The sequence below is a fragment of the Gordionus sp. m RMFG-2023 genome, chromosome 1, assembly GCF_954871325.1.
Source record: "Gordionus sp. m RMFG-2023 chromosome 1, tfGorSpeb1-WG-v2, whole genome shotgun sequence".
Classification (NCBI taxonomy): domain Eukaryota; kingdom Metazoa; phylum Nematomorpha; class Gordioida; order Chordodea; family Parachordodidae; genus Gordionus; species Gordionus sp. m RMFG-2023.
The window spans coordinates 83,231,265-83,258,999 of record NC_088775.1 but is presented as its reverse complement, the minus strand read 5'-3'; the positions used below and the strand labels follow the sequence as shown (position 1 = coordinate 83,258,999).

The 27,735-nt window shown below is 25.9% G+C and overlaps 2 protein-coding genes across 2 annotated transcripts; one reads left to right on the top strand and one right to left on the bottom strand.

Annotated features, from left to right (window-relative positions):
• The first annotated feature begins 152 nt into the window (after positions 1 to 152).
• On the top strand, positions 153 to 22,340 carry LOC135929763 (ADP-ribosylation factor GTPase-activating protein 1-like). Its single transcript, XM_065466476.1, has 10 exons — positions 153 to 261; positions 580 to 673; positions 713 to 822; positions 12,270 to 12,444; positions 14,940 to 15,124; positions 15,222 to 15,311; positions 15,363 to 15,429; positions 16,466 to 16,660; positions 18,791 to 19,056; positions 22,019 to 22,340. The coding sequence occupies exons 2-10, from the start codon at positions 614 to 616 to the stop codon at positions 22,167 to 22,169; spliced, it is 1,299 nt and encodes a 432-aa protein (XP_065322548.1). The 5' UTR covers positions 153 to 261; positions 580 to 613; the 3' UTR covers positions 22,170 to 22,340.
• Positions 22,341 to 22,642: 302 nt separating this feature from the next.
• LOC135930835 (armadillo repeat-containing protein 1-like) lies at positions 22,643 to 27,527 on the bottom strand. Its single transcript, XM_065467623.1, has 5 exons — positions 27,356 to 27,527; positions 25,827 to 25,879; positions 24,698 to 24,814; positions 22,883 to 22,957; positions 22,643 to 22,825 (listed from the first exon to the last, which is right to left on the bottom strand). The coding sequence occupies exons 1-5, from the start codon at positions 27,525 to 27,527 to the stop codon at positions 22,643 to 22,645; spliced, it is 600 nt and encodes a 199-aa protein (XP_065323695.1).
• Positions 27,528 to 27,735: the final 208 nt, after the last annotated feature.

The window sequence follows — 27,735 nt, the reverse complement described above, 5'->3', positions numbered from 1 at the left end:
GCATAGGAGTTGTACATGTTGCAATTGTCTAGTTTTTTCTATATGAAATATTTATTCTCATTTAATTTAAGTTTGTAAAAGCAGTCAAGGCAAAATAATTCTTGTTTATATTCATTCGCCACCACGTTTCCTTAGGGCTTTTTTCCCATTGAGTTTTTCGCTGAATCGTAGGCTTGATTACATTGATAAGCTGTCCTTATTCGTATGAAATAAAATTCTTATTCTTTGGGATTCGTATTCTTAGTCAAAATTAAAATTTAGGTAGTTTTCATTCAAAACTATTATGTTCCCTTAGGACTTTTTCCCCGTTGAGTTGTAGGCTTGATTAAATTGATAAACTGTGATATTGGCTGATATTTTTTCCATATAAGTTTTAGGAATTTATATACTTTGTAGTCATTACATAATTAATTTTGCTACCTTAGTTAATTTGTAGGAAACTTTCTTTCCTATTTCAAAATATATTATAAAAATATATTAATTATAGCATATATTGGTCAAGTTATGAAATTATTAATTATAGCATATATTGGTCAAGTTATGAAATTATTAATATATATAATTATTATCTATTTTTAGACATTTTTTATAGTGATAACCTGCTTACATAACCATGGCTAGTCCTAGAACATTGCGAACTCTAAAAGATGTTAAGTTAAAGAATGAAAACAATGTAATATACATATTCATTATGTAATATAATTTTTTATAGCGTTGTTTTGAATGTGATAGCAGAAATCCTCAATGGGTTAGTGTATCATATGGAATTTGGATATGTTTAGAATGCTCAGGAAAACATAGAGGCCTTGGTGTCCATTTAAGGTTTAATTAAAATATGATAACCATGTCTTGGATACAATTCATATTATTGTCATTTAAGTAATCTTTCTGATGCAATGCTATCAAAAACTAAATTTTTGCTTATAAAATATTCAATCACATTTTTTATGATTCTAATATTTATAATCTGATATTTACCTAATTTATTCACAGATACATAAATAGTTTGATACCCCTATTGGACACATCCCACTGAAATATTAGGCTATCAATCTACCTCTGTTTTATTTTTTATATTAAAGAATTATCTCCAATGTTGGTCTAATTAGTGATTACATAAAAAATGCTATTATAATATTTTGAGCTATAAGTGACCGATCGTCATCTATAGTGGGTCTAACATGTTTTCCATAATTTTCACTATTTAGCATATCTACATTTGCACTTTCATAACTCTTTTGGTCTAATTTTATAAATGATTTGCAATTGTATACTGTATATGTCATATGATATAGTAATAAAAAATGTAAAAGTTCCAAAATTTAATTTAAAAAAAATAAAAATATTAAACAGGTTTATTTACATTACTAATAAAATTTAGTGTTGAATATAATTAGTGTAATTTTTGTAGGGCTGTGCCAATCAGGGATCCAAACTGAAACGAATATCGGTTCGGGTTGAGGTTTGGATAAAAATAACGGTTCAGGTTTGGTTCGTAAAAAATCAAAATATCGGTTCGGTTTGAACCTCTAAAAACTGGTTTGAACACTTTTGTATTCACATTCGAATTATGTATAGGGAAAATATTTTTTTAATTTTATCATTAATTTAAAAAAATACATGTATAAAACCTACCTTTTATTTTAATTGCACATTATAAAATAAAATTTAATTTATAAATATAAAAATAAATATCAATGATTAATTTTAATATGAACAATATTTTACTTTTTTTACTTAAATTTTTTTTTATTAAGCCACACAATTAATATATTTTCAAAATTTCCCACTCAAATTACATCTATATGGAGATAGCTTATAAATTTAATTGTTGAAAAACATCTTTCCATAGTCCACACTAACTCTGGTAGCATGCACTGCCAATATGATATCAGATTTGATATGTGATTTATAATAATATTTTGGATTTAATTTTTCTCTAAGCCTTATAATTTATAAGCTTAGAGGAAAATGTTGTTAAATGACAATTTACTCAAGTTTACAAAAATTATTACCGACACTTATCAATCAAACGTGATTCATGATAATCTTCAAAATAATTAGAATATAATTGAAATTTTTTCAATTATACTAATAATAACTTACATATTATTTTATAAGCATAAAATCATGAGTCTCGAACCGGTTCAGAGGCATTTTATCGGTTCGGTTCAGGTTCGGCTAGAATTTTTTTAGCAGTTTAGGCTCGGTTCAGGTTCGATAAAAAATACCGGTTTTAGAGGTTTAACGGTTCAGGTTCGGTTTGGATCCCTGGTGCCAATACACAAATTTTTCACCGATCATATCACATTTTGTGATATTACTTAAACCAAGCATGGGTAATTTACTGTTGACTAATTGAGCCTTTTAGCAACACTAATTAAATCTGACTCTTTTGATGTTTTAAAATCCTTTCCTTTTTGCAGATAATTTAACAAAAAATAGTGTAAAATTTTATACATTACAACAATTAAATTGTATATTAGTTCAATTATTTATAAAATTATAAAAAATTATATGATTACATATACTATTATAAAATAACCAAAAAAAACAATAAAAAATATCGGATCGCTTTTTTAAATAATCAACCCGATCCAATGTTTTTGGAAAACGCTAAATATAGCCTATCCGATGTTAAACGGCACAGCCCTATTTTTTGGAAGTAATATAACAAAGGTCTATACAATTAATTTATTTTGGAGAACTTCTTCCTGTTACTTGATTTCGGAATTATTGCTATCTTTTTAAACCATTAACTATTAATTTGTCAGATAAAAACTGCAGTTTAGTTTCAATTCTTCCCAAAATGGTACATCTAGGATTAATTGCTCTATCAAGTCTTTGATCTTTATATTATTCTTCAGAAATATATTAAGACTAATTAATTCTTCTGAAAGCCTTTTAGACACCACCATCAAATCATAGTTTGGGTAGTCCCTAACACCTTCCCAATTTTTGACATTATTTTGACAAACCACAAAAATATCTTAAGGCTTGCCCACTGATGCTCCTGCAACTACTGAGGACGTCTTGACCTTAAAAAATTGCTATGAATGACTCAGTCTCTTCTTAGTAGATCCCTTGTGTCTCTTAGTGAATTTAAAGTCATTACTTGCTAAATTGTTTTCAATCATAATAACCGCCATAGCTAGTGTAACAGATTGGGTGGGCAGCCGAATTCATCATGAAAATTGTTTACACTCACAATGGCCACCATAGCTAGTGTAATAGATTGGGTTGTCTGTCACATTCATCATGGTAATGTGTATTGGATATTATTCAAATCTCTTGTTTCTGAATATTCTAGAGTCTTCAAACATATCTATATCAACTGCAAGACGCCTGGGGGTAATACTATTAATAGTTGGGTTAGCCACAAAATTTTTCTTTTGTCCAGTCCCCCCCCCCACAACAAAATTTAGTTTTTTTAACAGAATATCAACAAATAAGTAACCACACCAAATTGCCTTGCAGAGATTTATTTGCTCTGACAATAGGCACGCAGAACCTTGGCATTATAGCTAGTGTTGTTAATCGACTTAGCCGAGTCGGCTCGAACAGAGCTGACCCAAATTTTGGGTCGTTTTTTTCGACTCAGACTTGAAGTTTGGTTATTTTTTTCGACTCAGACTTGAAGCTTGGTTGTTTTTTTCGACTCAGACTTGAAGTTTATTTTTTTAAGGCCAAATAAAAATATATTTTGCAAACATGTTAAATTAAAATTTCAGTGAAGATGTACCATAGGAAAGTTACAATTGTCATAATCGTCATTTTTGAACTTTTTTCAATTTAATTGAAGCAGATAGATAAAAATATAGACTGTAAACATGTTAAATCAATTTTTCAGTGATGAAAAACCTTGAAAAAATTAAAATAGTCGATAATTTATTTGGAATATTTTGAAGAAAATGGTTAAAATATAAATTATAAACTAGTTTATTTAAATTTCGATAAAAGCTATAGAAAAGTGATAAAAGTCATAATTATTTTTAAACTAATCTTATTTGTAAAACATGTTATATTAATATTTTAGTGTAGAAGAACCCGAGAAAAAGATTCATGGTGGCAAACTATCTCATATAAATACTTATTTATTTGCGGATTTTATTTATAATTAGTATTTCAAAGCCTGTTTTTATAAGAGTGTCCGCTATTATTTCAATAAAGTAGCTTCTTATTAACCACTTTTTACAATACATCGAAATTTTTTTTAAATATCTCTATTTCCACAAATAAAATAAATATGATTAAAATATTAAATATATATATTTTTTTATTAATCTTAATAATAATAATATAGTGTCATCCCCAACTTTAGCGATGAGAAAGTATAATCTGAATAAATAAACTTTCTTATTTAATTTAATATAATAAAATTTTTATAGAAAAATCATTAAAAATATTAATTTAAATTTTTTTTAGATTTATAAAATAGCGGCTAGAGTATTTTCAGTAGTATATTTTTTTCTAAAAGAATCTTCTATACTAGAGATAGCTAAGGTATCCCTGGTGAGGTATTAGATTCACTCTAATTAATATATGGTCATTTAGCTTGAAACTTGGGTGAACAAACATCCACATAAATATATTTAATGTATTTTTTATTTAAAATATAATTATTAAATATCTTATGGTCAGAGACTGGGTCATAAAATTAACTATCACATAAATTCATCTATGTTTGATTCATATTTTATTTTAAAGATTAAATATAGGACTACACATTAATGTTATGATTAAAATATTTCCTCGTTGAAGCTATTAGTTATGATAAAACCTACCTGCACATCTCACAATGAAATACCTTATGATTTTTTTATCGAGACTAAAATTTATGCGATATCAGGAAGGAATTACATATCATTGTAACAGGGAAATAACTTTGTATATATTATCTATACCAAATGTATCTTCAATATATATCTCTATCGTTGATATTTTAAATTATTTTAGTAACTAGATTATGTAGATTCTTAATATTAATTTAAATGATTAAGATTTTAGAATTATTTATAAATATATCTTAATAATTTGTATGTGTATTTTATATGTAAAATAACTCTTTTAAGCCTATTTTTAGAAACCGTCAGGTCAATAATTTAGACAGAAAAATAATGACTAATCCTCAGATTACGATAAATGATGTCTAGACCTTTATACCATCTATTAGAAAAATGGCTCTCGTAATATTCTTTTCAATAAAATAGTGAATTAACCGCTTTAAAAATTTGCCAAATCGCGCCATTTAACACAACTTTAGGGAATTAACGTCTGAAAATAAGTATAGCGCTCTATTTTGACAACATTAGTTCAAAGTTAATCCCAGTATAAATTTTAATGTGTAATTTTTCTTAAGTGTTCAAAATTCTAAATCTTAATATCAATATTTTAGTACAAATTTTAAGTCAAATATTATTAAATCACTCATGTTCTCCAGTATTCATAAAAAAACAACAGCCTGAAACAAGAACACTATGCTCAAAACATCTAAAATCTTTGATACATTTATAGTATAAATATTTTTATTTAAATTATATATGATATTTATTAACATACAAAAATTTATATTTAACAATATATATATATACATATAAAAATTATGTCCAAAATTTATTATTCATGATATTCGCATTCCATGAATTTAAACATAAACATTGTTTAAACGTTTCTGACGCCATGCGATTTCTTTTTTTCGTAATGGTGTCCACCCCTCTCGAGAAGACACGCTCGCTTGCTACGGATGTGCTTTGTCGCGATAGAAAATCCCTAGCCATTAAGGAAAGGTAGGGAAAACGCATGGAATTACTTCGCCACCAATCCAACACTATAATCGAGGAGGAGGCGACTGGATTAGCTAGGTAATCGCGATCTCGTCAATCATCGGATCTAGGGATGCTTTCCTAATAATATATAATGAAATTTTTTTTAAATTAAATATATCTACTCTTTTATGACATTTAAAAAAGTTTTAATATAATGAAATAATATATACCTTCTGAGATTATTTAAAATAGTTGTTGACATCACTTCTAAATTATCATTTATCCCTGGTTTTTCGGGCGCCGGATTACAACGATATTTATTGTAGAAAGCTATCAACTTTTCATAATAACAAACTTTATTCATCCATATAGGTATAAAAGTTTTTTTGATACGTGGATCTAAAAAACTACATAAATAAAGATCGAAATTATCTATTATTTTAATATATTTTTCGCATTTGGTTAACATAAGTTCTGCTGCTTTTACAATAACATTATTAATGTTAGTGCCAATATTTAATACCAGCAATTGTTGCATTGTATCTATATATAAAAGATACATGCCTATTGTTGATGAGTTTGCACTTATTTCACATGTAATCTTGTAAAAAGGGTGCAAAAAATTTTCAATATCCCTCAACATTTTAACCTCTTCAGCGTTAATGTAAAAGCTATCATTAATACATCTTTTGCCCAATTTGATTATGGATTCTATATTCTATAAAATGAAATATAAAATAATTAAATATTTTATGCTATATTAATACCGGATTGATTTTATTAAGCATGAGATATTTAGAATTCCATCTTGTTGATACATCGAGCGGAATTTTACAATCACAAATTTTAACCAATTCCTGCATCATAGAAGGACTTTTATGGATCTTTTTCACCAACGACTTAACCTTTTCCAATTCTGTTGAGATCGTTGATAGTCCTTCTTGTACAATCAGATTTATAATATGGGCAAGACATCGTATTGTGCAGAAATTGGCGTTATAGGTTACGCGAATTAGAGGAATAATCAATTTCCCCGCCGAAATTATATTTGATCCATTATCATGGGTAATGGATGATATTTTATCAAGTATTTTATACTCGGCCAGTATTGTTATTATTATATCTTTAACATTCTCACCCGTGTGAGGGTGGGCAAATTCTAGGACATATGATAGTAAAGATTTTAAAGAGATCTTTATATTTTTAAATAAATCTTCTAAAGTATGGTGCAGACAAACTGCTGTAAAATATTTAAACACCTAATATATCGAGGCCAAAACTAATATTATGAATGTTTTCGATAATTACAAATACAAGATGGGCATAACTACGGACGTATGGACCAGTAACAATTTGATTAGTTATTGTGCCATAACGGTCCTTTATATCAATGATAATTGGGATTTAGCAAACTCTTTATTATCAATTGAGGAATTTGCCCACCCTTACACGGGTGAGGATGTTAAAGATATAATAATAACAATACTGGCCGAGTATAAAATACTTGATAAAATATCATCCATTACCCATGATAATGGGTCAAATATTATTTCGGCTGGGAAAATGATTATTCCTTTAATTCGCGAAACCTATAACGCCAATTTCAGCACAATACGATGTCTTGCCCATATTATAAATCTGATTGTACAAGAAGGACTATCAACGATCTCAACAGAATTGGAAAAGGTTGAGTCATTGGTGAAAAGGATCCATAAAAGTCCTTCTCTGATACAGGAATTTGTTAAAATTTGTGATTGTAAAATTCCGCTCGATGTATCAACAAGATGGAATTCTAAATATCTCATGCTTAATAAAATCAATCAGAATATTTATACTATAATATCAAAGATTTTAGTTGAGCATAGTGTTCTTGTTTCAGTCTGTTGTTTTTTTATGAATATTGGAGAACATGAGTGATTTAATAATATTTGACTTTAAATTTGTACTAAAATAGTTTTTGATATTTATATTTAGAATTTTGAACACTTAAGAAAAATTGCACATTAAAATTTATACTGGGATTAACTTTGAACTAATGTTGTTAAAATAGAGCGCTATACTTATTTTCAGGCGTTAATTCCATAAAGTTGTGTTAAATGGCGCGATTTGAGCAAATTTTTAAAGCGGTTAATTCACTATTTTATTGAAAAGAATATTACGAGAGCCATTTTTCTCATAATTGGTATAAAGGTCTAGACATCATTTATCGTAATCTGAGGATTAGTCATTATTTTTCTGTCTAAATTATTGACCTAAAATAGGCTTAAAACGAGCTATTTTACATATAAAATACACATACAAATTATTAAGATATATTTATAAATAATTCTAAAATCTTAATCATTTAAATTAATATTAAGAATCTACATAATCTAGTTACTAAAATAATTTAAAATATCAACGATAGAGATATATATTGAAGATACATTTGGTATAGATAATATATACAAAGTTATTTCCCTGTTACAATGATATGTAATTCCTTCCTGATATCGCATAAATTTAGTCTCGATAAAAAAATCATAAGGTATTTCATTGTGAGAAGAAATATTTTAATTATAACATTAATGTGTAGTCCTATACTTAATCTTTAAAATAAAATATGAATCAAACAGATGAATTTATGTGATAGTTAATTTTATGACTAAGTCTCTGACCATAATTATATTTTAAATAAAAAATACAGTAAATATAATTTTATCATCTATTTTAAAAATTATTATGTGGATGTTTGTTCACCCAAGTTTCAAGCTAAATGACCATATATTAATTAGAGTGAATCTAATACCTCACCAGGATACCTTAGCTATCTAGTATAGAAGATTCTTTTAGAAAAAAATGTACTACTGAAAATACTCTTAGTGATTTTTCTATAAAAATTTTATTATATTAAATTAAAAAAGAAAGTTTATTTATTCGGATTATACTTTCTCATCGCTAAAGTTGGGGATGACACTATATTATTATTAAGATATAATAAAAAAATATTAATTTAATATTTTAATCATATTTATTTTATTTGTGGAAATAGAGATATTAAAAAAAAATTTCGAAGTATTGTAAAAAGTGGTTAATAAGACGCTACTTTATTGAAAAAATAGCGGGCACTCTTATAAAAACAGGCTTTGAAATACTTATTATAAATAAAATCAGTTTTCCAAAAATAAATAAGTATTTATATGAGATAGTTTGCGACCATGAATCTTTTTCTCGGGTTCTTCTATACTAAAATATTAATATAACATGTTTTACAAATAAGATTTTTACTATTTGATTAAATAGAGTTTAAAAATAATTATGACTTTTATCACTTTTCTATTGCTTTTATCGAAATTTTAATTAACTAGCTTATAATTTATATTTTAACCATTTTCTTCAAAATATCCCAAATAAATTATCGACTATTCTAATTTTTTCAAGGTTTTTCATCACTGAAAAATTGATTTAACATGTTTACAGTCTATATTTTTATCTATCTGCTTCAATTAAATTGAAAAAAGTTCAAAAATGACCAATTGTCACTTTCCTATGGTACATCTTCACTGAAATTTTAATTTAACATGTTTACAAAATATATTTTTACCCATTTGTCTAAAAAAAATTCAAAAATGACGATTATGACAATTGTCACTTTCCTATGGTACATCTTCACTGAAATTTAAATTTAACATGTTTACAATATATTTTTACACATTTGCCTTAAAAAAAGTTCAAAAATGACGATTATGACAATTGTCACTTTTCTATGGTACATCCTCAATGAAATTTAAATTTAACATGTTTACAAAATATATTTTTACCCATTTGCCTTAAAAAAAATTGTAAAAAGTTCAAAAATGACGATTATGACAATTGTCACTTTCTTATGGTACATCTTCACGGAAATTTAAATTTAACATGTTTACAAAATATATTTTTACCCATTTGCCTAAAAAAGATTCAAAAATGACGATTATGACAATTGTCACTTTCCTATGGTACATCTTCACTGAAATTTAAATTTAACATGTTTACAAAATATATTTTTACCCATTTGTCTAAAAAAAATTCAAAAAAGTTCAAAAATGACGATATGGTACATGGGTCATTCCACGTCAAATCGACCAAAAAAACGCGATTTTCGGACGAATACCTTTAAAATAAACGGAACTTGACATGATAGTTATTTATTTTGTATATTTTTGTAAATTCTAAATTTTAGAGTGCTAGCTCAACCAAATCCAAAGATATACGCCTTCAAAGTAGAGAATCGCATACTGCGTGATTTCTTAAATCTTGTTTTTCTTAAAAAATACTTAAGATAAAATTACAAATAATAAATATATCATTTTATAGCCCTTAAAATTTTACATTGGAAAATATTTAAAAAAAATTAAAAAATTTTAAGTGTTTTTGTATTTCCGGTAAAAATAAAAAATTAACATTCCTGGGAAGGGATATTTTTTGGTGTTGATACTCTCTAAAAATGTTTATTACCTTTATATTAAACTATTTAATGAAAAATCTCGATAGCCATTTTTGTTTTTTAATTTTATTAAAATTTTTATTATTTTTATAAATAAAAAAGGATAATATAGATGGCGTTATATTAATTTTAATAATAATATATTTAATTTAATAAAAATATGTTTTTTATCGGTATTAAAATCAAAAAAAAATCGATTAAATATAACCAGTATGATGTCTTGATGCAATAAATAAGGAAGCGGCCCATACGGATATGGTTATTAGGACGCTATATTTTAAAATAAACATATAAAATTTCATATACAAACAATTATAAAATAAAATACCTCTTGTTTTAATCTTATCCCATTTTGCACTTATTAATACTATTTCTTGAAGCGTTTATAGGTACGTCCTGTCACTGTTATAGGATCTACTATCGTTATTATTTGATTCATGGGCAACCATATCGTTTCATCAATTGTGAGATAAAAGAAGGATGGTGATGGTCCATGGGGATGTAAAAAGGAAATATATATCTCCTCAGTATTTTCATTCTTTTTCAGTACTGTGGCTGACCACCAAAAATCGTCATAAACACATGTTACGAATCCTTTAATATCAGCAAAACACAAATTATCGGCAAAAGACAAATCGGCATTTGAGATATTATTAATTTGAAAGTCCTTTGCATATGAATATATTTTTGATTTAAGTTTACTTAAACTCAAAGGAAAAACAGCATGTATTTCCCGAGTTCCTGGAATGGGACGAGCTAAATTGAATCTTTCTCGTAGTTTAATCTCTTCTAAATTGTATTGTTCGTTGGTTATATACATAAAATTTACTGATGGCATATTTTGTTTTTGCTATAAATAGATATAATTTTATAATAGCTTGAATATAATTTTAAAGTATCTTTATATGGCCCGCTGCTCATTTATTGCCCCAGGACATCATACTGGTTATACTTAATTGATTTCTTTTGATTTTAATACCGATATAAAATATATTATTATTAAATATAATATATTATTAATAAATTTAGTATAACGCCATCTGTATTATCCTTTTTTATTTACAAAAATAATAAAAATTTTAATAAAATTAAAAAAACAAAAATGGCTATCGAGATTTTTCATTAAATAGTTTAATATAAAGGTAATAAACAGAGTATCAACACCAAAAAAAAATCCCTTCCCAGGAATGTTAATTTTTTATTTTTTACCGGAAATACAAAAACACTTAAAATTTTTAAACTTTTTTTCAATATTTTAAGGGCTATAAAGTGATATATTATTTGTAATTCTATCTTAAGTATTTTTTAAGAAAAACAAGATATAAGAAATCACGCATTACGCGATTCTCTACTTTGAAGGCGTATATCTTTGGATCTGGTTGAGCTGGGGCTCTAAAATTTGGATTTTAATAACATTTACAACATAAATAACTAACATGCCAAGTTTCATTCATTTTTGAGATGGTCGGCCGAATCACAGGTCGATTTGTCATGGAATTACCCACATCTTCACTGAAATTTTAATTTAACATGTTTGCAAAATATATTTTTACATATTTGCCTTAAACAATAAACTTCAAGTCTGAGTCGAAAAAAACGACCCAAACTTCAAGTCTGAGTCGAAAAAAACGACCCATATTTTGCGTCGAGGTCGTTTTTTTAGGCTTGGACTCTGGTCAAGGTCGAAAAAACCACCCTAACTTTGGGTCGGGATCGCGACTCGCGCCGTTTTAACAACACTAATTATAGCCTCGTAGCGCCTAGAAAAATAACATTTTTTTCTGAGCAATAATCTTAAATTTTTATCATTTAAAGGAAAGGATTCAAATCGAGATCGTAAAAAGGGGAATTACTTTCTTTTTATATCTTTTAAATCATAATTTTTTAATATATTTTTACTATTAGATATAATTATTTTTTAATTTTAATAAGGATTTTAAAAATAAAGTTTTTTTTAAACCAAAATAAAAGTTTTTTTTTCACACCCTAATATAATTATTTTAGGTTAATGACATTTTATTTGTTAAAAAAAATTACAGCTTTGTGCGCTCGACAACCATGGACAAATGGAAAGACGTGGAACTTGAAAAGATGAAAGTTGGCGGGAATCAAAAGTTTAGGGAGTTTTTAGAGGGTCAACCCGATTACAAAGGAAGTTCTATGAATTTACAAGAAAAATACAATTCCAATGCTGCCACTCTTTATAGAGATAAAGTTATATATTTTTTATCATCATGTTTATGAACTAGTTGAGGTGTGTACATATTTATTTGTTGGTAGTCCATTAATCCTTTACATTGCTGTTAAATGGCTTGATTTAAAAAAATGGCTAACACTATTTTTTAACCAAAAATATTATACAAGTCTAGAAATTTTGCTTATATAGTTGGCACAACGGTTTGGACATCTAACGAAATCACGAGACTTGCGATACTATTTTGACTACAATTTTAATTTAAATTGGTTAATCGAGCCAATTACCAACATTGATCCTTTATATCATGGCGTTTTGGGGGAAAGAAATATGCTCCATAAATCACAAGATTTTATATGTAATGATTTAGTAAGTGATTTTGGTTTGTGGTATCATTTATATATTTTTAATATAAGAAATAAAAATGTTACGGACGTTATTCACTTACTAATAACTATTTTTACAAATTAGATCTTTGAAAAAAAGTGATACGGATGTTTAGGGATGTACCGATATTTTATATCGGATCGGGCCGATATTTCGCCCATTTTAAAATATCGGTTATCGGCAAATATTATAAAATTTTCCGATCCGATATAAAATGGCGCTTTTAACAAAATTTAAAAAAAGTTATATCTAAAAATCCATTTATTTTTATAAATAAAATCGGAATATATTTTTATGCTTAATTATTTTAATAGTAATAATTAGTTAATAAACATTCTGCAATATAGTTATTTTTTTTCGCAATCTGTTTAAAAAAGTGTTCATTAATCTCTTCAGAATCTGTTTTTAGTGATACTGATATTAACAGTCCCCATCACCGCAGACCGATCTCTGATAAATTGGAAATTTTGGTATTTCTAAAAAGAAATCTTCGATAAATTAATTTTATATATTAATTTCAAATTTCAATATATTTGTTTATTACTAATTATGTAAATAGATTAATGTTATTACTTATTATATAAATAATTGCAATTGAATTGAATATAAACTATAACTGATCATTATAATATATTTAAATGACATATGTTATGGTATAGTAAAATTATAGATGTTGTACTAATAAAAAGAATATTAAAAATTAAAACCGGTATCTTTACAGAATACAAAATTAGATATGATATCGGATCGGTTATCGGCCGATATCAATTAAATATCTGGAATATCGGATCGGATCGACCTCCAAAAAGTGGTATTGGTACACCCCTACGGATGTTGTTCTACTACTAGGTCATTAATAATTTTATTTTTTTGTGGGTAGGCCTTCACATTACTATGCTCAGAACGGACTTGAAGTTTCGGGAATCTTGTAAGTGATATCTTTACTTTTTTTCAATTTAATAGGAAGTTGGGGAAACGTTTATTTTCCTTAGTTGAAATTGTAAAATTGCTGGTATTGGTGCAGGATGGCTGGACCGACTGAATATATGATAGAAAATAAATTTTCATCGACCAATGTTTACTTCGTACATTAACAAGTCTTAACGTTTTGAGACTCATGATATAAAATACCTCGGAGTCAGGACAGGACTAATAAATCTTGAAAGGCCATCGTAATAAAAGCATACAAAAAAAATAAAATTTGTAAATAGTATAAAAATTAACAATCAATCAAGAAATAAAATATCCTCACGCCTTTCATCATTTTTTTTAAATAAACGAACTTCGTTCACGAACGCATTTGTTTATAACATTAATTATTTTTAATAAAAAATAAAATCGTAACTATTTTATCCAACGCATATATTGGGGAAATTTTACACCCAATAGAAAACTGTACAGAACCGGTAGTATCGTAAAAATTTCTACCAGAAATTCCTTACTTTAAATTTGTTGATAAACCTATTAAATTTAAGAGATCTGAAAAATCAAATTCAATATATTTTATTTTTAAAAAAAATTGATTAGTTCATACTAATAAATACGCCCATAATGTGATCTTCACTTGAATTATACAAATAAAATGTATATTTTTAAATTTTTGAATTTTACATTTTTTTTTGGAGTAGAAACTACATTTACAGATGTAAAAAAACGGCAAAATGAAAAGGATGCTTAAAAATTATTATAACGATATAAAATAATTATTTTTATCATTTTTTAAAAAAAATGAGCGAGTTATAAAATGATAAAAGAAAATTCAAAAAAATATTGGTAGATTATATTTAAGATGACTATATAAAAAAAAAATTTCATACCTAAAATGGTAGTTACACATGAAAACTTTATTTTTATAGCACTTCAAAATTATATTTAAAAAAAAGTAGTCACGTTTTGTACAACGTAGCTATCGAAATATTCGATTTTTGGGTATAAACCCTGTACCGCTGTGATATAATGGGTGAAATAATTCAAGGTATTGATTCATCTTGCATCCATTAATAATGATTACTTAATGGGCATATTTTATACTATTATTTTAATAGCTGTTTTAATTTGCTACTTGCCATTTTCCGAGAACATCTGTATACTATTATTTTTTCCCCTCTAATCTTTATAAATACTGAAGATAAATTATTTGGCACGAGGAAATGATGAATGGGACGTGAATGAAGCTAAGCAACGAATCCAAGCTTCCAAAAAATCCAATAAAGAAACTACCTTTAATAATATTTCATCTTTTTCCAATTCATCATACACCAATGATTCCTTTAATAATAACTGTCAAGGCGATAACTTTAAATCCAACCAAAGGTTACAAAGACAAGATTAAATTTATAAAGGATTATGCATTTTGATTTGAAATATTATTTACAATTTTACAACTTGGCAAACTTTCTCTTTTTTATAGCTTCAAAAACAATAATCAATCTTACGGGGGTTTTGGCTCCAATTCCTATGGTAGCAATGACTCTAATTTTACTCAGAATAACTCCTCGAGGTAATTGTTTATGTTATACTTTAATTAATACAATATTATCAAAACGAATAGAAATTCTGCCTTTTTACGGGAAAACAATTCGTCCTTGGTGGATGGTGCTATGTCAAGCATAAACACGGTATTATCTATTATTCATTTATTACTAAAATAATACAAGATATAAAATAAGAATCGCATTTATCTCTCGTTGATATAAAGTTCTACGAGATAATCCTACGCCATTTTTTTCTTATCACCGATACTTATATAAAATATTTACTAAAAACATAAAAATTATTTTTACCACTTAGTGTTATTGAACGGCGGATTTGAGCCTATGAACGGCTGACTCAATATTTTATCCAGACAAATATTACCCAAGCCTAAAGATTTTGGATATAGAAAGGTTGGACATCTATTAGCTAAATTTTGAGTAGGCAATATTTTTTTGGCTAAAATATCAGTAAGCCATTTTTTAAAATCGCCTCAAATCGAGTCGTTTAACAACACTGAAGTACTGTGCTAATATGATTGGGTTTTTTTCTTATATTTTGATATTGATAAAGTATATTAAATAAATTTTTTAAACTTATTTTAATATATTTTGGCAAAAGAATGGATAATAAATGATTCCCAATGTTGAAAAAAATCATTATTATTTTGAGATTTTTTTTTTTCGGATTGTAATTAATTTTTTTTTAAGGAAAGCCACCAACCAGGTTATAAAATTTTACCTTTTTCAGAAGAAAACCAACAGGTAATAATGGAATTTTTAAATGAAATGTAATAGGCCTGAAAATACAGGGAAACACAGGTTAGGCAACTTCTATAAAATAAAAAGGGCCTTATAAAATTAACAATTTTTGCTATAAATGAAATTATAAAAATAATTTGTAATAAAATATCACTTTTTAATACGCAAAATTGTATCTAAAATTTAGTTAACCAAATATTCCATAAATATAATTGTCGCTGTTACCATAAATATGGCGGCAACTCTAGATTAAATCGTATGGAGCCCCCCCCCCCATCTTTTTATATTTGAAAAATCTCCCTAAAATGGTTTAGAATATATTTTCAGTTATTATGTTAGCAAATGGTTTATTCAGTATATTCATCCATTTTGATTAATTACTACCTAGTATTTATTTTATTTTTTTCTCTTCTCTATCTAGGGCTGGTCCTTGCTAAGCAACAACGCCTCGAAAATCTTGGCCTACTCTTCCGATAAGGTTGTAAAAATTGGCTCTCAAACCGGTCAAAAAGCTTTTCAATTAGGCACAAATTTGAACGAAATTTTGTCTTCAAAGGATAAGATGAATGAAACTTTAACTGCCCATACTAATAAATTCCTAGACCTTACATCCAAAGTTATATTTATAGAAGAAGAAAAAATTAGCATGAGATATTTATAAGATACAAATAATGCATTCTATGACAATTAAAAAAGACAATATTTTCAGATAAAAATTTTTTAATGAAAGTTTTGAGATTTCGTGGTATTATAGAATCACAATTAATAATAAAATTTAACTTTATTTAATATATAAAAAAAACAATCGGGATTATAATTTTTCCTCTCTTTTTATATCATTTTCTCTTTACATTATTGACCATAATCATAAATTAATCATTTTCAAATTATAATAAAAATTTTAACTATATGTCTGATTTTCTTGTATTTAAATTTTTCTTTACTAAAACGCAACTATTTAAAATTAAAACTATTTGTAATAATAAAAATATTTTAATAACCAAATATCCGACTAAAAAAGATAATTTGCTTTATAAAAAAAACTTTTGCGTCATAAATTTCGACATTACCTCTATTGTATTGCCGTTGATATATATTGGTATTATTACCAATAAAACTTTATAAAAATCATCATTTTTTTTATTAAAAAAGGGAAAACAAAATGTTAAAATAAAAGGGTTAGCCAATGAGTTGGGAAATATATTATAAAATTCTTTAAAATTTTTTTTACATTGGAACATATATAATGTTAACAATTTCATAAATAATTTTTTTTTACTAACTCGTCCTCGATTTTTATCTTTTATAATTAGGGGTGTACCGATATTACTTTTTAGAGGCCGATCCGATATTTTCAATATTATATTGATATCGGCCGATTATTGATCCGATATCATATCTAATTTTGTATTCTATAAAGATACCAATGGGTTTAATTTTTAATATACTTTTTATTAGTATCTATAATTTAACTATACCATAATTAAATATATTATAATGATCAGTTATAGTTTATATTCAATTCAATTGCAATTTTAAAAGTATATAAAATATTTTTATTGTTAAATCACTTTTATATAATAAGTAATATATTTATCTATATACATATAAATAATAAACAAATATATATGAATTATTTAACATCAATATATCCAAGATTTCTTTTTAAAAATTTCCAATTTATCAGAGGTCAGCCTGCGGTGACGGTAACTGTCAATATCACCAGCTTCACTAAAAACTGATTCTGAAGAGATTATCGCACACTTTTATAAACAGAATGCGCAAAAAAAAATAACAATATGGCATAATGTTTATTAATTAATTATTATTATTAAAAAAAATATACATAAATAGGATTTCGATTTTATTTATAAAAATAAATGATTTTAGATATAACTTTTTTATAACATTTTGTTTTTGTTAAATACGCCATTTTATATCGGATCGGATCGAAAAATTTATAATATTGGCCGATAACCAATATTTTAAAATGGGTGAAATATCGACCCGATCCGATAAAAAATATCGGTACATCCTTATTTATAATTATTGAAAGAGGGGACGATTTTTAGATGTGGAAAAAAATGCCTTTCGCAATTAAGAATAATTTTTATTTATAAATTGTTTAGAATAATTCGATAGAATAATAGATAAAAAAATTGTTCAACTCATAATATTTTTCCTTATTCATTGAATCGAAAAATTTTGTCATTCGTAAAATACGAATAATTCGTTTTAGGATTAGATAACTAAAAACATTATATATTAAGTATGTGTTTAATTTTTTTTTATTAGCGGAATAATGACATAAAAGGATTTTTTATTAAACTTTAAAAACTCACGAGTTTGTTTAAAATATTATTTTTAAAATAATAAATACAAAAAAATTTGCCTACGATTCAATGACTTACCAATCTTTATTGTAATTTCCACGACACAAAAAACATAAAAATAATCTTGTTTTTTGTATTTTTCGCGATAAATATTAATGTATTAATAATTAAATTCCAATAATAAATCATTATTTATTACATAATCTAAATCGAAATATAGCGCTAATAATGACTACGAAAAAATTATATATATATAATATATATACTAATCTGTAACAGGGATGAATATTCTGATAAAAAAATCTATTTAAATATCGGTATCGAGGTCGTTTGGGTTAAATATTAGAGAGGCGAAAAAACGAAACATCCATCTGTGACATCATTATTTTCGATTTTTATATTATATCAAACAGGCAACCAACCTAGCTAAATCAGGATTAAACGAAGCTTCTCAATACCTAACCACTAAATATCGCGATTTAAATCATCCTTCTTACCAAGACGTCGATTTTGACAATTACGACACGGCCAACTCGTTTGACGATAACGAAATTGATTCTAATCATGCTTTTAATCACACCAATAACGATTTTAGGACTAACGTAAAAAGCGAATTGAGTAATAATGGTGGTAGCAGTAATAATAAAGCAAAAAATTCTTATGGTGGAATAGATAATAGGTTTAATATGATGTAATCTTATTTAGTTTTAAGTGATTTTTGTTTAAAATGCGATTTTTTAATCGAGTTGTAAAAAAATATATTTAATATTAAAAAATTGCTACAGAAGTAATAATATAATTCTGGTAGGGGGTTCTCAGTGTTTGCCTCTTTATTAAAATTCTTTTTGATGATGTAGGAAATAAAGAGATTTCGAAGAAGGGGAGGGTAAATCCTGACATCTTACATCAAAATGTTTTCTCTTTTTGGTGAAATCATATAACGAATGTTGTTTAAAAAGTCATTAATTGATTTTTTATTCCCAGAAACATTTATTTGAGAAATTTTTACTTGTAGAGCCCTAATTTAGCCTGCCCCCATTTTTTATGTTAAAAAATATTTTGATTAATCTTTATAATTAACCCTCTATTTCGCGACATATCAATTAATGATATAATTATTTTTTTAAAAACTTATTTTTATCTAATTAGCCCTTCATAAACTAAAGAAAATTTAAACCGTAAAAAAATTGCAGTATGTATATTTAAATGCACAATGCGTGTAAAAAGTTTTTTCAATTTCAAACCTATTACAAAATAAAGACATATAATTTTATTATTTGATAAATAATATAGTAAAACAAATTTATTTTAATTTTGAAATAATTTCATGATACACCACTACAAATCACTTTCGTAACCAATTTACACCCAGGGTTTTTGCATCTCGTATTTTTACTATATTTTTGCCAATAAGCTATTAAATCATGTTTTATTTCTCTGCGGAATAAGACTTGTCGGTTGCAACATTTTTCTCAATATTTGACATCGCCTCCCATATTTTTATTGTAAAACTTTTATAGCTGCTGGACACTGAATTTTAATTTTCCATCGTTCCTTTCTACGAAACTGTTCAAATCTCCAACTAGGTAACTACATGTATATGTACTTAGAATAATTACAAACCTATTATCATGCCATTAAGTTATCAGTAAAAGAACACATGCCATTATTAACTTTTAAAATTTCAATAACAGAGGTGCTCTGTTAGTGTAATAAAAATATGAACTCTGGCCTAAAAAACGAGTATCATGCCAAATATAGAGAAAAATGTCGTAAGGGATCGGCAAGTCTTATTCCTCAGAGAGAAATAAGACATGATTTAATAGCTTATTGAACCCTGGATGTAAATTGGTTACCAATGTGATTTGTTTCTTAAGTACAATTTCTTAATTACCAAAAAACAAAAAATATAAATTAATATACGGTTTTTATTGAATCTACAATAGCAACATATCACAACGGTTATTGAATCTACAAGGATAATTTTCTTAATTCCAAAAAACAAAAAATATAAATTAATAATTATAAAAAAAAAAAAAAACTCTATTTTCCTCTTTTTTCAAGGTTTTTATAACCCAACATAATAATAATGACAAAATTATAATATTGACAACAAAAAATATTCAAAATGACTTGCTATAAAAACAAATATTTACAACAATTTGTACTAAATGTTGTTTCATTATGTTTTAGTTCAAAAAACGATTGTTTTAATCGTTTCATGAAAATTAATATAAATTTGTTTTATTATATTATTTATCAAAGATGGCTTGATTTGAGCAGATTTTTAAAAACGGTTAAATTAATATTTCGGCCAAAAAAATTATTGCCTAACCCTGGAACCAGATAGATGTCCAAACCTTTGTGCTATTTATTAGCAAAATCATCGGGCTCGCGTAATATTTTGTCCAAGCCGTTTTTAAAAATCGGCTCCAATCGAGCCATTTAACAACACTCTTTTCAATATGGTTTGAATAGAAAATTATAATATAAATATAAACAAATTTGTTGATAGATTTGAAATTTTTTTTAAAAAAAAAGTAAGGATTTTATAATAAAGTATACTAGAATATTTTTTTCATACACTTATATTATTCATTATTTTTGGTGAAGAATATATTGAGCATTCTATCTTTGATTTGCCTGACCATGATCGTAAAGTAATTTGATCGTAAATTCGTCCACTTTTCTGATTGGTTCTCTTAAATAATGTATTACTTGGAATTATTTGATATATTAAAAAACTGCATAAAAATTTGTATTGATTGCGTTTATCGTGTAAAAGCATTTTTGGAAAAAACTGGATGGTTTATATTACAAACTTTTAGGAGTGATTTGAAATGAATTGTGTCTTCGAGAGAAAAAAGTTGAAATTTTAGACAAATTAGATCTTATGATCCAGTCTAGATTGCTGGTTAAAAATTTGGATCTTTTTTCTCGTGGAGTAATAAAAAATGGTTACTATTGATTCTAAACTACCTCCAAAGTATTAAAAAATTATACATGGTCCAGAACTAATTTCCTTAATACTTATTACTGTGAAGTCAAAAAAATTGGAACTCTCGAACTAGTTTTTAAAATATTTTTACAAATGAGTTTTATGATAGATTGTATAAATTACTATAAAATATTATTTTTAGAATTTATTTTAAAAAATAATCATTTTTTGGATATTTTTTCTCATGCTACAATAATTTTTAATGTTAAAATTGTAAGCACTAAATTAAACAAGTTTACCCTGAATTAACAACGAACTTGTGGTGGCGAATATACGTATATATGAATGCAGGGTTATTCATGCTTTTTTTGTCTCATTCTTTTTGGTTGCTTAAGCACTATGTATATAATAAGCCGATGATTTTTTTAAATCTGGTTTAAAAATTCGCTAAAATAAAAAAAGAACTTTAAGATTTTATCAAATAGTATGTTAAAACTTTGCAGAATTATGTTTAGGACATGTATTTATTTTTAAATATAAAAGTATCTAATTTCTTTTTTTCTCACTAAATTTACGAAAGTTTCCGAATTTTATTTTTGATATTTATATTTCAGTTTATAATATTAATGAAAAATTTTCTTAAAAAAATAATCCATAGTGGCGTATTTATATTAACTTTAATAATTCTTACATTAATTTTAAGAACTGAAGATGATGATTTTTTTGGAGGATTTCAATCATTTCAAAATCCGGTTTCCACTACTAATGTCAATAACGCGCATAAAACGAATTCTAAGGCTAACAACTATAGTACTTCAGTTAAAAAAAATAACGATAATTGGGAAGCTTGGTGACAATACAGTCAGATGGTGTTTAACTTGATCAAATTTTAAAATCTTTGTCAAAATAAACCCTCTATTTATTTATATATATTTCCAATAATGATTTTGGTTGAGATATGAAGGCATATATTTACTTAATCTTTGAATTATAAACGTAAATCCTCTATGAAAAATTTTTAAATATTTAATTTATTAATTATTTTACATTATAATTTTATCAATGAACGTTTGTTTAAAATCTTACAAATCAATATGACATAAATTTTACGACGTTTTTTTAAAAAAAATGATTTTCCACGCATGAGGCTAATATATTAATGATAATAAAAATTGCATTGGTCAATTTGTCATTTTTATATTTGTTACATTTTTGAAAAAAAATCAGATTTCCAAATGTTTCCATATAAAAAATCGAGTCATTAAAATATAAGATCAATAAATATAGGTAGCATTTTCTTTTTTTTATGGTATATGATTTTTTTTGGTCACCAATAAAATGAATCATTGATAAAACTATAGGCCGATTTGAACCACCCAGAAGCTTTATTAGCCATGTCCGATGTTATATCACTCTTTTTACATATGTCTTGATTGTTCTTATTTGAAGGGGGACTTTTGGAGACAAGTTTATCGTTATCTAGGTAATCGTCGTCTGTTTGTAAAATAACCTAATTGTTTAAATTAGTAGATTTTGTCTTTGAAAAAAGTATTTTCAAAAATATTACCTTTTCCCCAAATTCATTTTTTACCAACAAATGAGCTTTTATTTCAGGTATATTATTAAGTTGCTTCAGCATAACCTTAAATCCAATTTATATTTTATCTAAATATACAATATGACATATATGGTAAACAAAAACTATCAGTTATCCTGCAATGGAGTTCATAAAGGCATGGTTAGCAATCAAAGTGAATATTTGATTAAGACTTAAACGTGGCCTCGGTAAGATAAAGGAAGAGTAATTTGTAGGATAAAAGACTGCTCCTTAGAATTAAAATTCAGAAATTATTATGAGGCTAGCACCAGTTATGTAAAGATCTGAATGTTCGGTTATTGAAGTAGAATGAGGAAAAGGAGATGGTTGTGACTGACTTGGAAAACCAAAAAAAAGAAGTAAGTTGTTTTAGTTTAAAATAATCTTTTTTCTTATGTAATTTTTACTAGGGATATGTCAATATTAAATATTGGATGAACCAATATTATCATTATTTGGGGTTATTTTATATTGAATATTTTTATGTAGTATTTTTTATTTAATACATAATTTTTCAATAAGTTAATAAAAAGAACCAAAATTAATTATTTTTAATGTTAGAAAATAAGAAATATTATAAAAAGAAAGAGTTTCATCATACATTTAATAATCAAAGCTCATAGGAAGCGCGTATTTTAGTCAAAAAAAAATATTTTTTTGATAATTAAAAAAAAAATGATGAATCTGAAAAGCTAAACATGATACTGCATTTATTTTTAAAAAATAATATATATTTACCGTGGGCACGTATTTTAGTCAAAAAAAAGAAAAAATAAAAATGTGTTTTTTCAAAAGCCCACTAAGTTATAAAAAATTTATAAACTTAATATTAACATTTTCTAAATCCTTTTAATGAGTTTTATATGAATATGCTTTCATTTTTTTAAAAATAATGTAATTTACCGAGGGCACATAGTTAAGTAAAAAACATGTATTTTTACAAAAGCCCGTTAAATTATAAAAAAATTTTAAATATAATATTAACATTTTTTGATTTTTTTAATATGCTATTTATGATTCTGCATCATTTTTTTATAAAGTAAGGGGCGCATAGAAACGTGTAGTTTCCGAGGGCATGTATTTTTGTCATGCCATTGTCCCAACCCTAATTATTTTATTAAATAAATGTCAAGTGGAAAACTCCAATCAGTTTGCTTAATTATGAGATATATTTTTTATATATTTGGTTAGAGCCCTAGTCATGGCAGAGATATTAAGATGGATGGTGAATCTAAAAAGTATTCTGATTTGTAGGCATAAAGGAGATACTAAGGGAGTTAATGGGAATGGTTTTGGATTAGAGGTTTGTCTAACTGCTTAGATTCTCAGACAAAACTGAGTTGGGCTGAAGTTCATAAATATTATGAGCTCAGAATTGTATTTTTCTTTTATAAAAAATATTAGGGGCTGGAGAACTTTTATAGAATATTTTAGTTAGGAAAAAAATTTATGGGAATACTTGAAAATTCTGATCAAAATTTTCTGTCTGGCCTGTCACAACCACTTGTTTGGATACATGAAAAAGAATGGTCTGCTTGGAAAACTAAGAATCATTAGTAAATAAAAATTGATGAGTAAGGCTGGTAAAAATGGAAACTTAGGTAAATGAAGAAGTGATGTTAAAGACAGAGGTGACAAGAGAAAAATTTGATGGATAGAATTTTTGACAAATTTTATCTGTGGTCAAACAATTTGGATAATGGGGAATACTCCTTATGATATCATTGATAAGAAATATATAATCTTCCTTATTCAAAAACAAATATATTAGTAAATTTTACTCACGTGAGGGTCAAATAAAATTTTGGTTCTGACAATACATAAGGAACTTGGTATATTAAAGGTAAAACTTATAATTCCTCTCAAATTTAACAAGGCTTCTTGGCATTGTTTTAAATTGTCCTATATTAAATTATAATATGTTTATAAAATATATAAAACTTTCAATAATCCATTAAGTGATAATTCAAATGTTTTTGATTTTTGGATTTCATTCTGTAAATAGTTTTTTGGTTGTAGATTTGATAGTCGATAATCATTACTTAAATTAATATATAAGTATATTAATTTGTTTTAAACTTTATTATATCTTTTGCAATAGATCCATTAATTAACTTGAATATTTTATAAGCTAAATCATTTAATGTTTTTTCATTTTTATATCTAGCATTATATTAAATATGTTCAAATATTTATTAACTTGATTTGTAGATGTTTTAATATATTATTGATATTTGTAATGTTCTTCACATAATTAATATATTGCGGCTTAGATGCTATTATAAAAATGATATTTAGAGATTCTGTCACAATATCTTTGTCTTTATCATCAAGTACATATATTAAGAAAGAGAAAAATATATCATCCTTAGCAAAAAAAAAGTTAACCAATATCGATCTAAAGATTTGTACTTTAAGTAAATGTGAAATTCCAAAATCATTTCTGGTAATATTTTTATAATTAATCAATGTTTCTAATATGTCATTTTGAGGTACTTTTGAATTCATTTTTTGAAATTTGCGGCAATGAAAAGTTTTAAGATAAATTTAGAGTGATTGACATTTTGTTAAGTTTTATACAATATAATTGCTTCTAAATATCTAATATTATATATTTTAAAAAAAAATGTTTAAAAAAAAATTTATATTTGTTAACAAAATATATTAATGCTGAAAGATTTTTATTTAATTGTATAATTTTGAGCGATTATTATGAATTAGATAATGAGCATGTTTAATTAATGAACTTGCTACGTTAAAATACTTGCTGCTGAAAGCAACCAATAAGTTTCAGTTAGTTTTTACCGACCTAATCCGGGTGATTAATTATAAAACCCCCTATATTCGGTAAAATCTTTCAGATACTTAGGGTTAAACAGAGCAAAGAAGCTAATAAATTTCTGTTAGTATTTACCGCTACGCTATTCAGGTTAATGCCTGTCATGCTCGTCGCGTCATCGGTGTGGGCTATATAACAATAATAAAGGTTATAAATAATATAGATGAGAGTAAATACTAATCTTTATACATAATAATTGTTGTAATATTCAAATAAGAAAAATGAATAAAAAGGATTTATTATTCAGATTAAATAAAGTTCAAGATTTTAAGTTTGTTGTTTAAACACTATGTAAATGAATAGTATAGAAAAGTATATATAATCGGGAATATTTTACTTGTAAGATGATTCCAATTATTATTTTGCGAACTTAATTTTTAAATATTAATTTATATTAATTTTATTTTTCTTTTATTTTAATTATGTTTTCACTTTATATTTAAGTATTTAATAAAGATTTAGTATCATATTTTAGTTCTAACTTTTCTTTATTTGACAACGGTTCTATTCTCCCAATCTTAAATTCTACTATCTTTGACAATAATATTCATATTTATTTATTAATTAAATATGACCTTTGTCTTGAACATAATATTGGTTCAAATTATTACGTTGTTATAAAAAAGAAATATTCAATATTTTCCAGAAATTTTTCCACCATAATATACATCTCTTTTTTCCATTATTTTATATATATATTTAAAAATATTTACTTTTTTAATTTATATTTTATATATTTTAATAATCAACATAACATTATATATATTTCGAATCATGGAAAAAAAACCCCGGAAAAAACCCCTCGGAAATAAAACTCCCAGGAAAAAAAACCCCCGAAATTTTTTTTTGAATTTACTTAAGATCTAATAATATATGTATATTTTTATTTGGATTTAATAAGTTATAGACAAATTAGTATTTTAGTAAAAAATATTATAAAAATAAAATTTAATAATAAATTTTTTTAGGCCCCAATTCATTATTTAAAGATTACTCATATTTTTTTCCCTGTACCAATTTGAACATCAGCATTTTTTTTGCACTGCGATTTTGTTTTCGGTGTCTAACTACCTACACGCCATCGTTCAAGTTTGGTTTCATTGGCAGCCACCTCGCATTTCATTTTTTTAATCAATACCCAGATTGATGGGTGTTTATTCCGAACCAGATTAGAAAAACTATGATTCCAACCTTCGCATTGATTAAACGTGCGTTCTTCGTCGGATAGAGTGCTTTCATTCACGTTTCAAGTTTCTGGAGGAAATCGAGGCTCAATTCTACTTGTCTGGGATTGAGAATTGCTTCTTGTGACCTCCCTTGATACTCCATTGATGTAATTTATATCGAAATATTCAAGTATCCTTACCATTGCTTAACCCTAAGGAATGCCATTGCATTGCCCATATCACATTAAGGAACAAATGCTAAGCCGTCCATCATGCCACAAAAGAAGCTTAGGGCTTCATCGGTTCTGTATTGGCTTTCCAGACATAGCTTTTGAATTTTTCTATGGGTACTCACAAATGGTAAACGCATCCTCTGATTATGATGTGATCCCCATTGAAAAAATAAATCTAAATAATTTAACATATTAATAATCATACCAATGACAGTTTTAACCGCGCTCATAGCAGACTTATCAAAATCCATGTATATATATAATGGATCAGGAAATAATTCCCGTTCTTGACATTTAGACATTATTACTTCGAATATTTTTTCGTAAGTGTTTTGTGTTTTCTTTTGGAGTTTAATAGCTGTTAATGATTGTGGCATTCGCTTATAAAATTATTTATCAATATTAATTATTGCTAGGTTATATTAAAAAAATTATGGAAAATTGAGAAGAAAAAAATTGAGAAAAGATCAGAAAAATAAAGATTAATAATGACTTAAAACAAAAATGGGAAGAAAAATATAAATTGAGAAAAAAATTTAAGAAAAATTGACAAGAAAATTTTTTTAAAAAATAACGATTTTCTTT

Coding starts and splice junctions, on each gene's coding strand:
- LOC135929763 (XM_065466476.1), top strand. CDS start 614: ATGGCTAGTCCTAGAACATTGCGAACTCTAAAAGATGTTAAGTTAAAG. Junction 674..712: donor AGTTAAAGAATGAAAACAAT/GTAATATACATA, acceptor AATTTTTTATAG/CGTTGTTTTGAATGTGATAG. Junction 15,125..15,221: donor AACTTTAAATCCAACCAAAG/GTTACAAAGACA, acceptor TCTTTTTTATAG/CTTCAAAAACAATAATCAAT.
- LOC135930835 (XM_065467623.1), bottom strand. CDS start 27,527: ATGCCACAATCATTAACAGCTATTAAACTCCAAAAGAAAACACAAAAC. Junction 25,880..27,355: donor CGCGGTTAAAACTGTCATTG/GTATGATTATTA, acceptor ATTGTTATATAG/CCCACACCGATGACGCGACG. Junction 24,815..25,826: donor TTAACCTGAATAGCGTAGCG/GTAAATACTAAC, acceptor AATTTAATATAG/GACAATTTAAAACAATGCCA.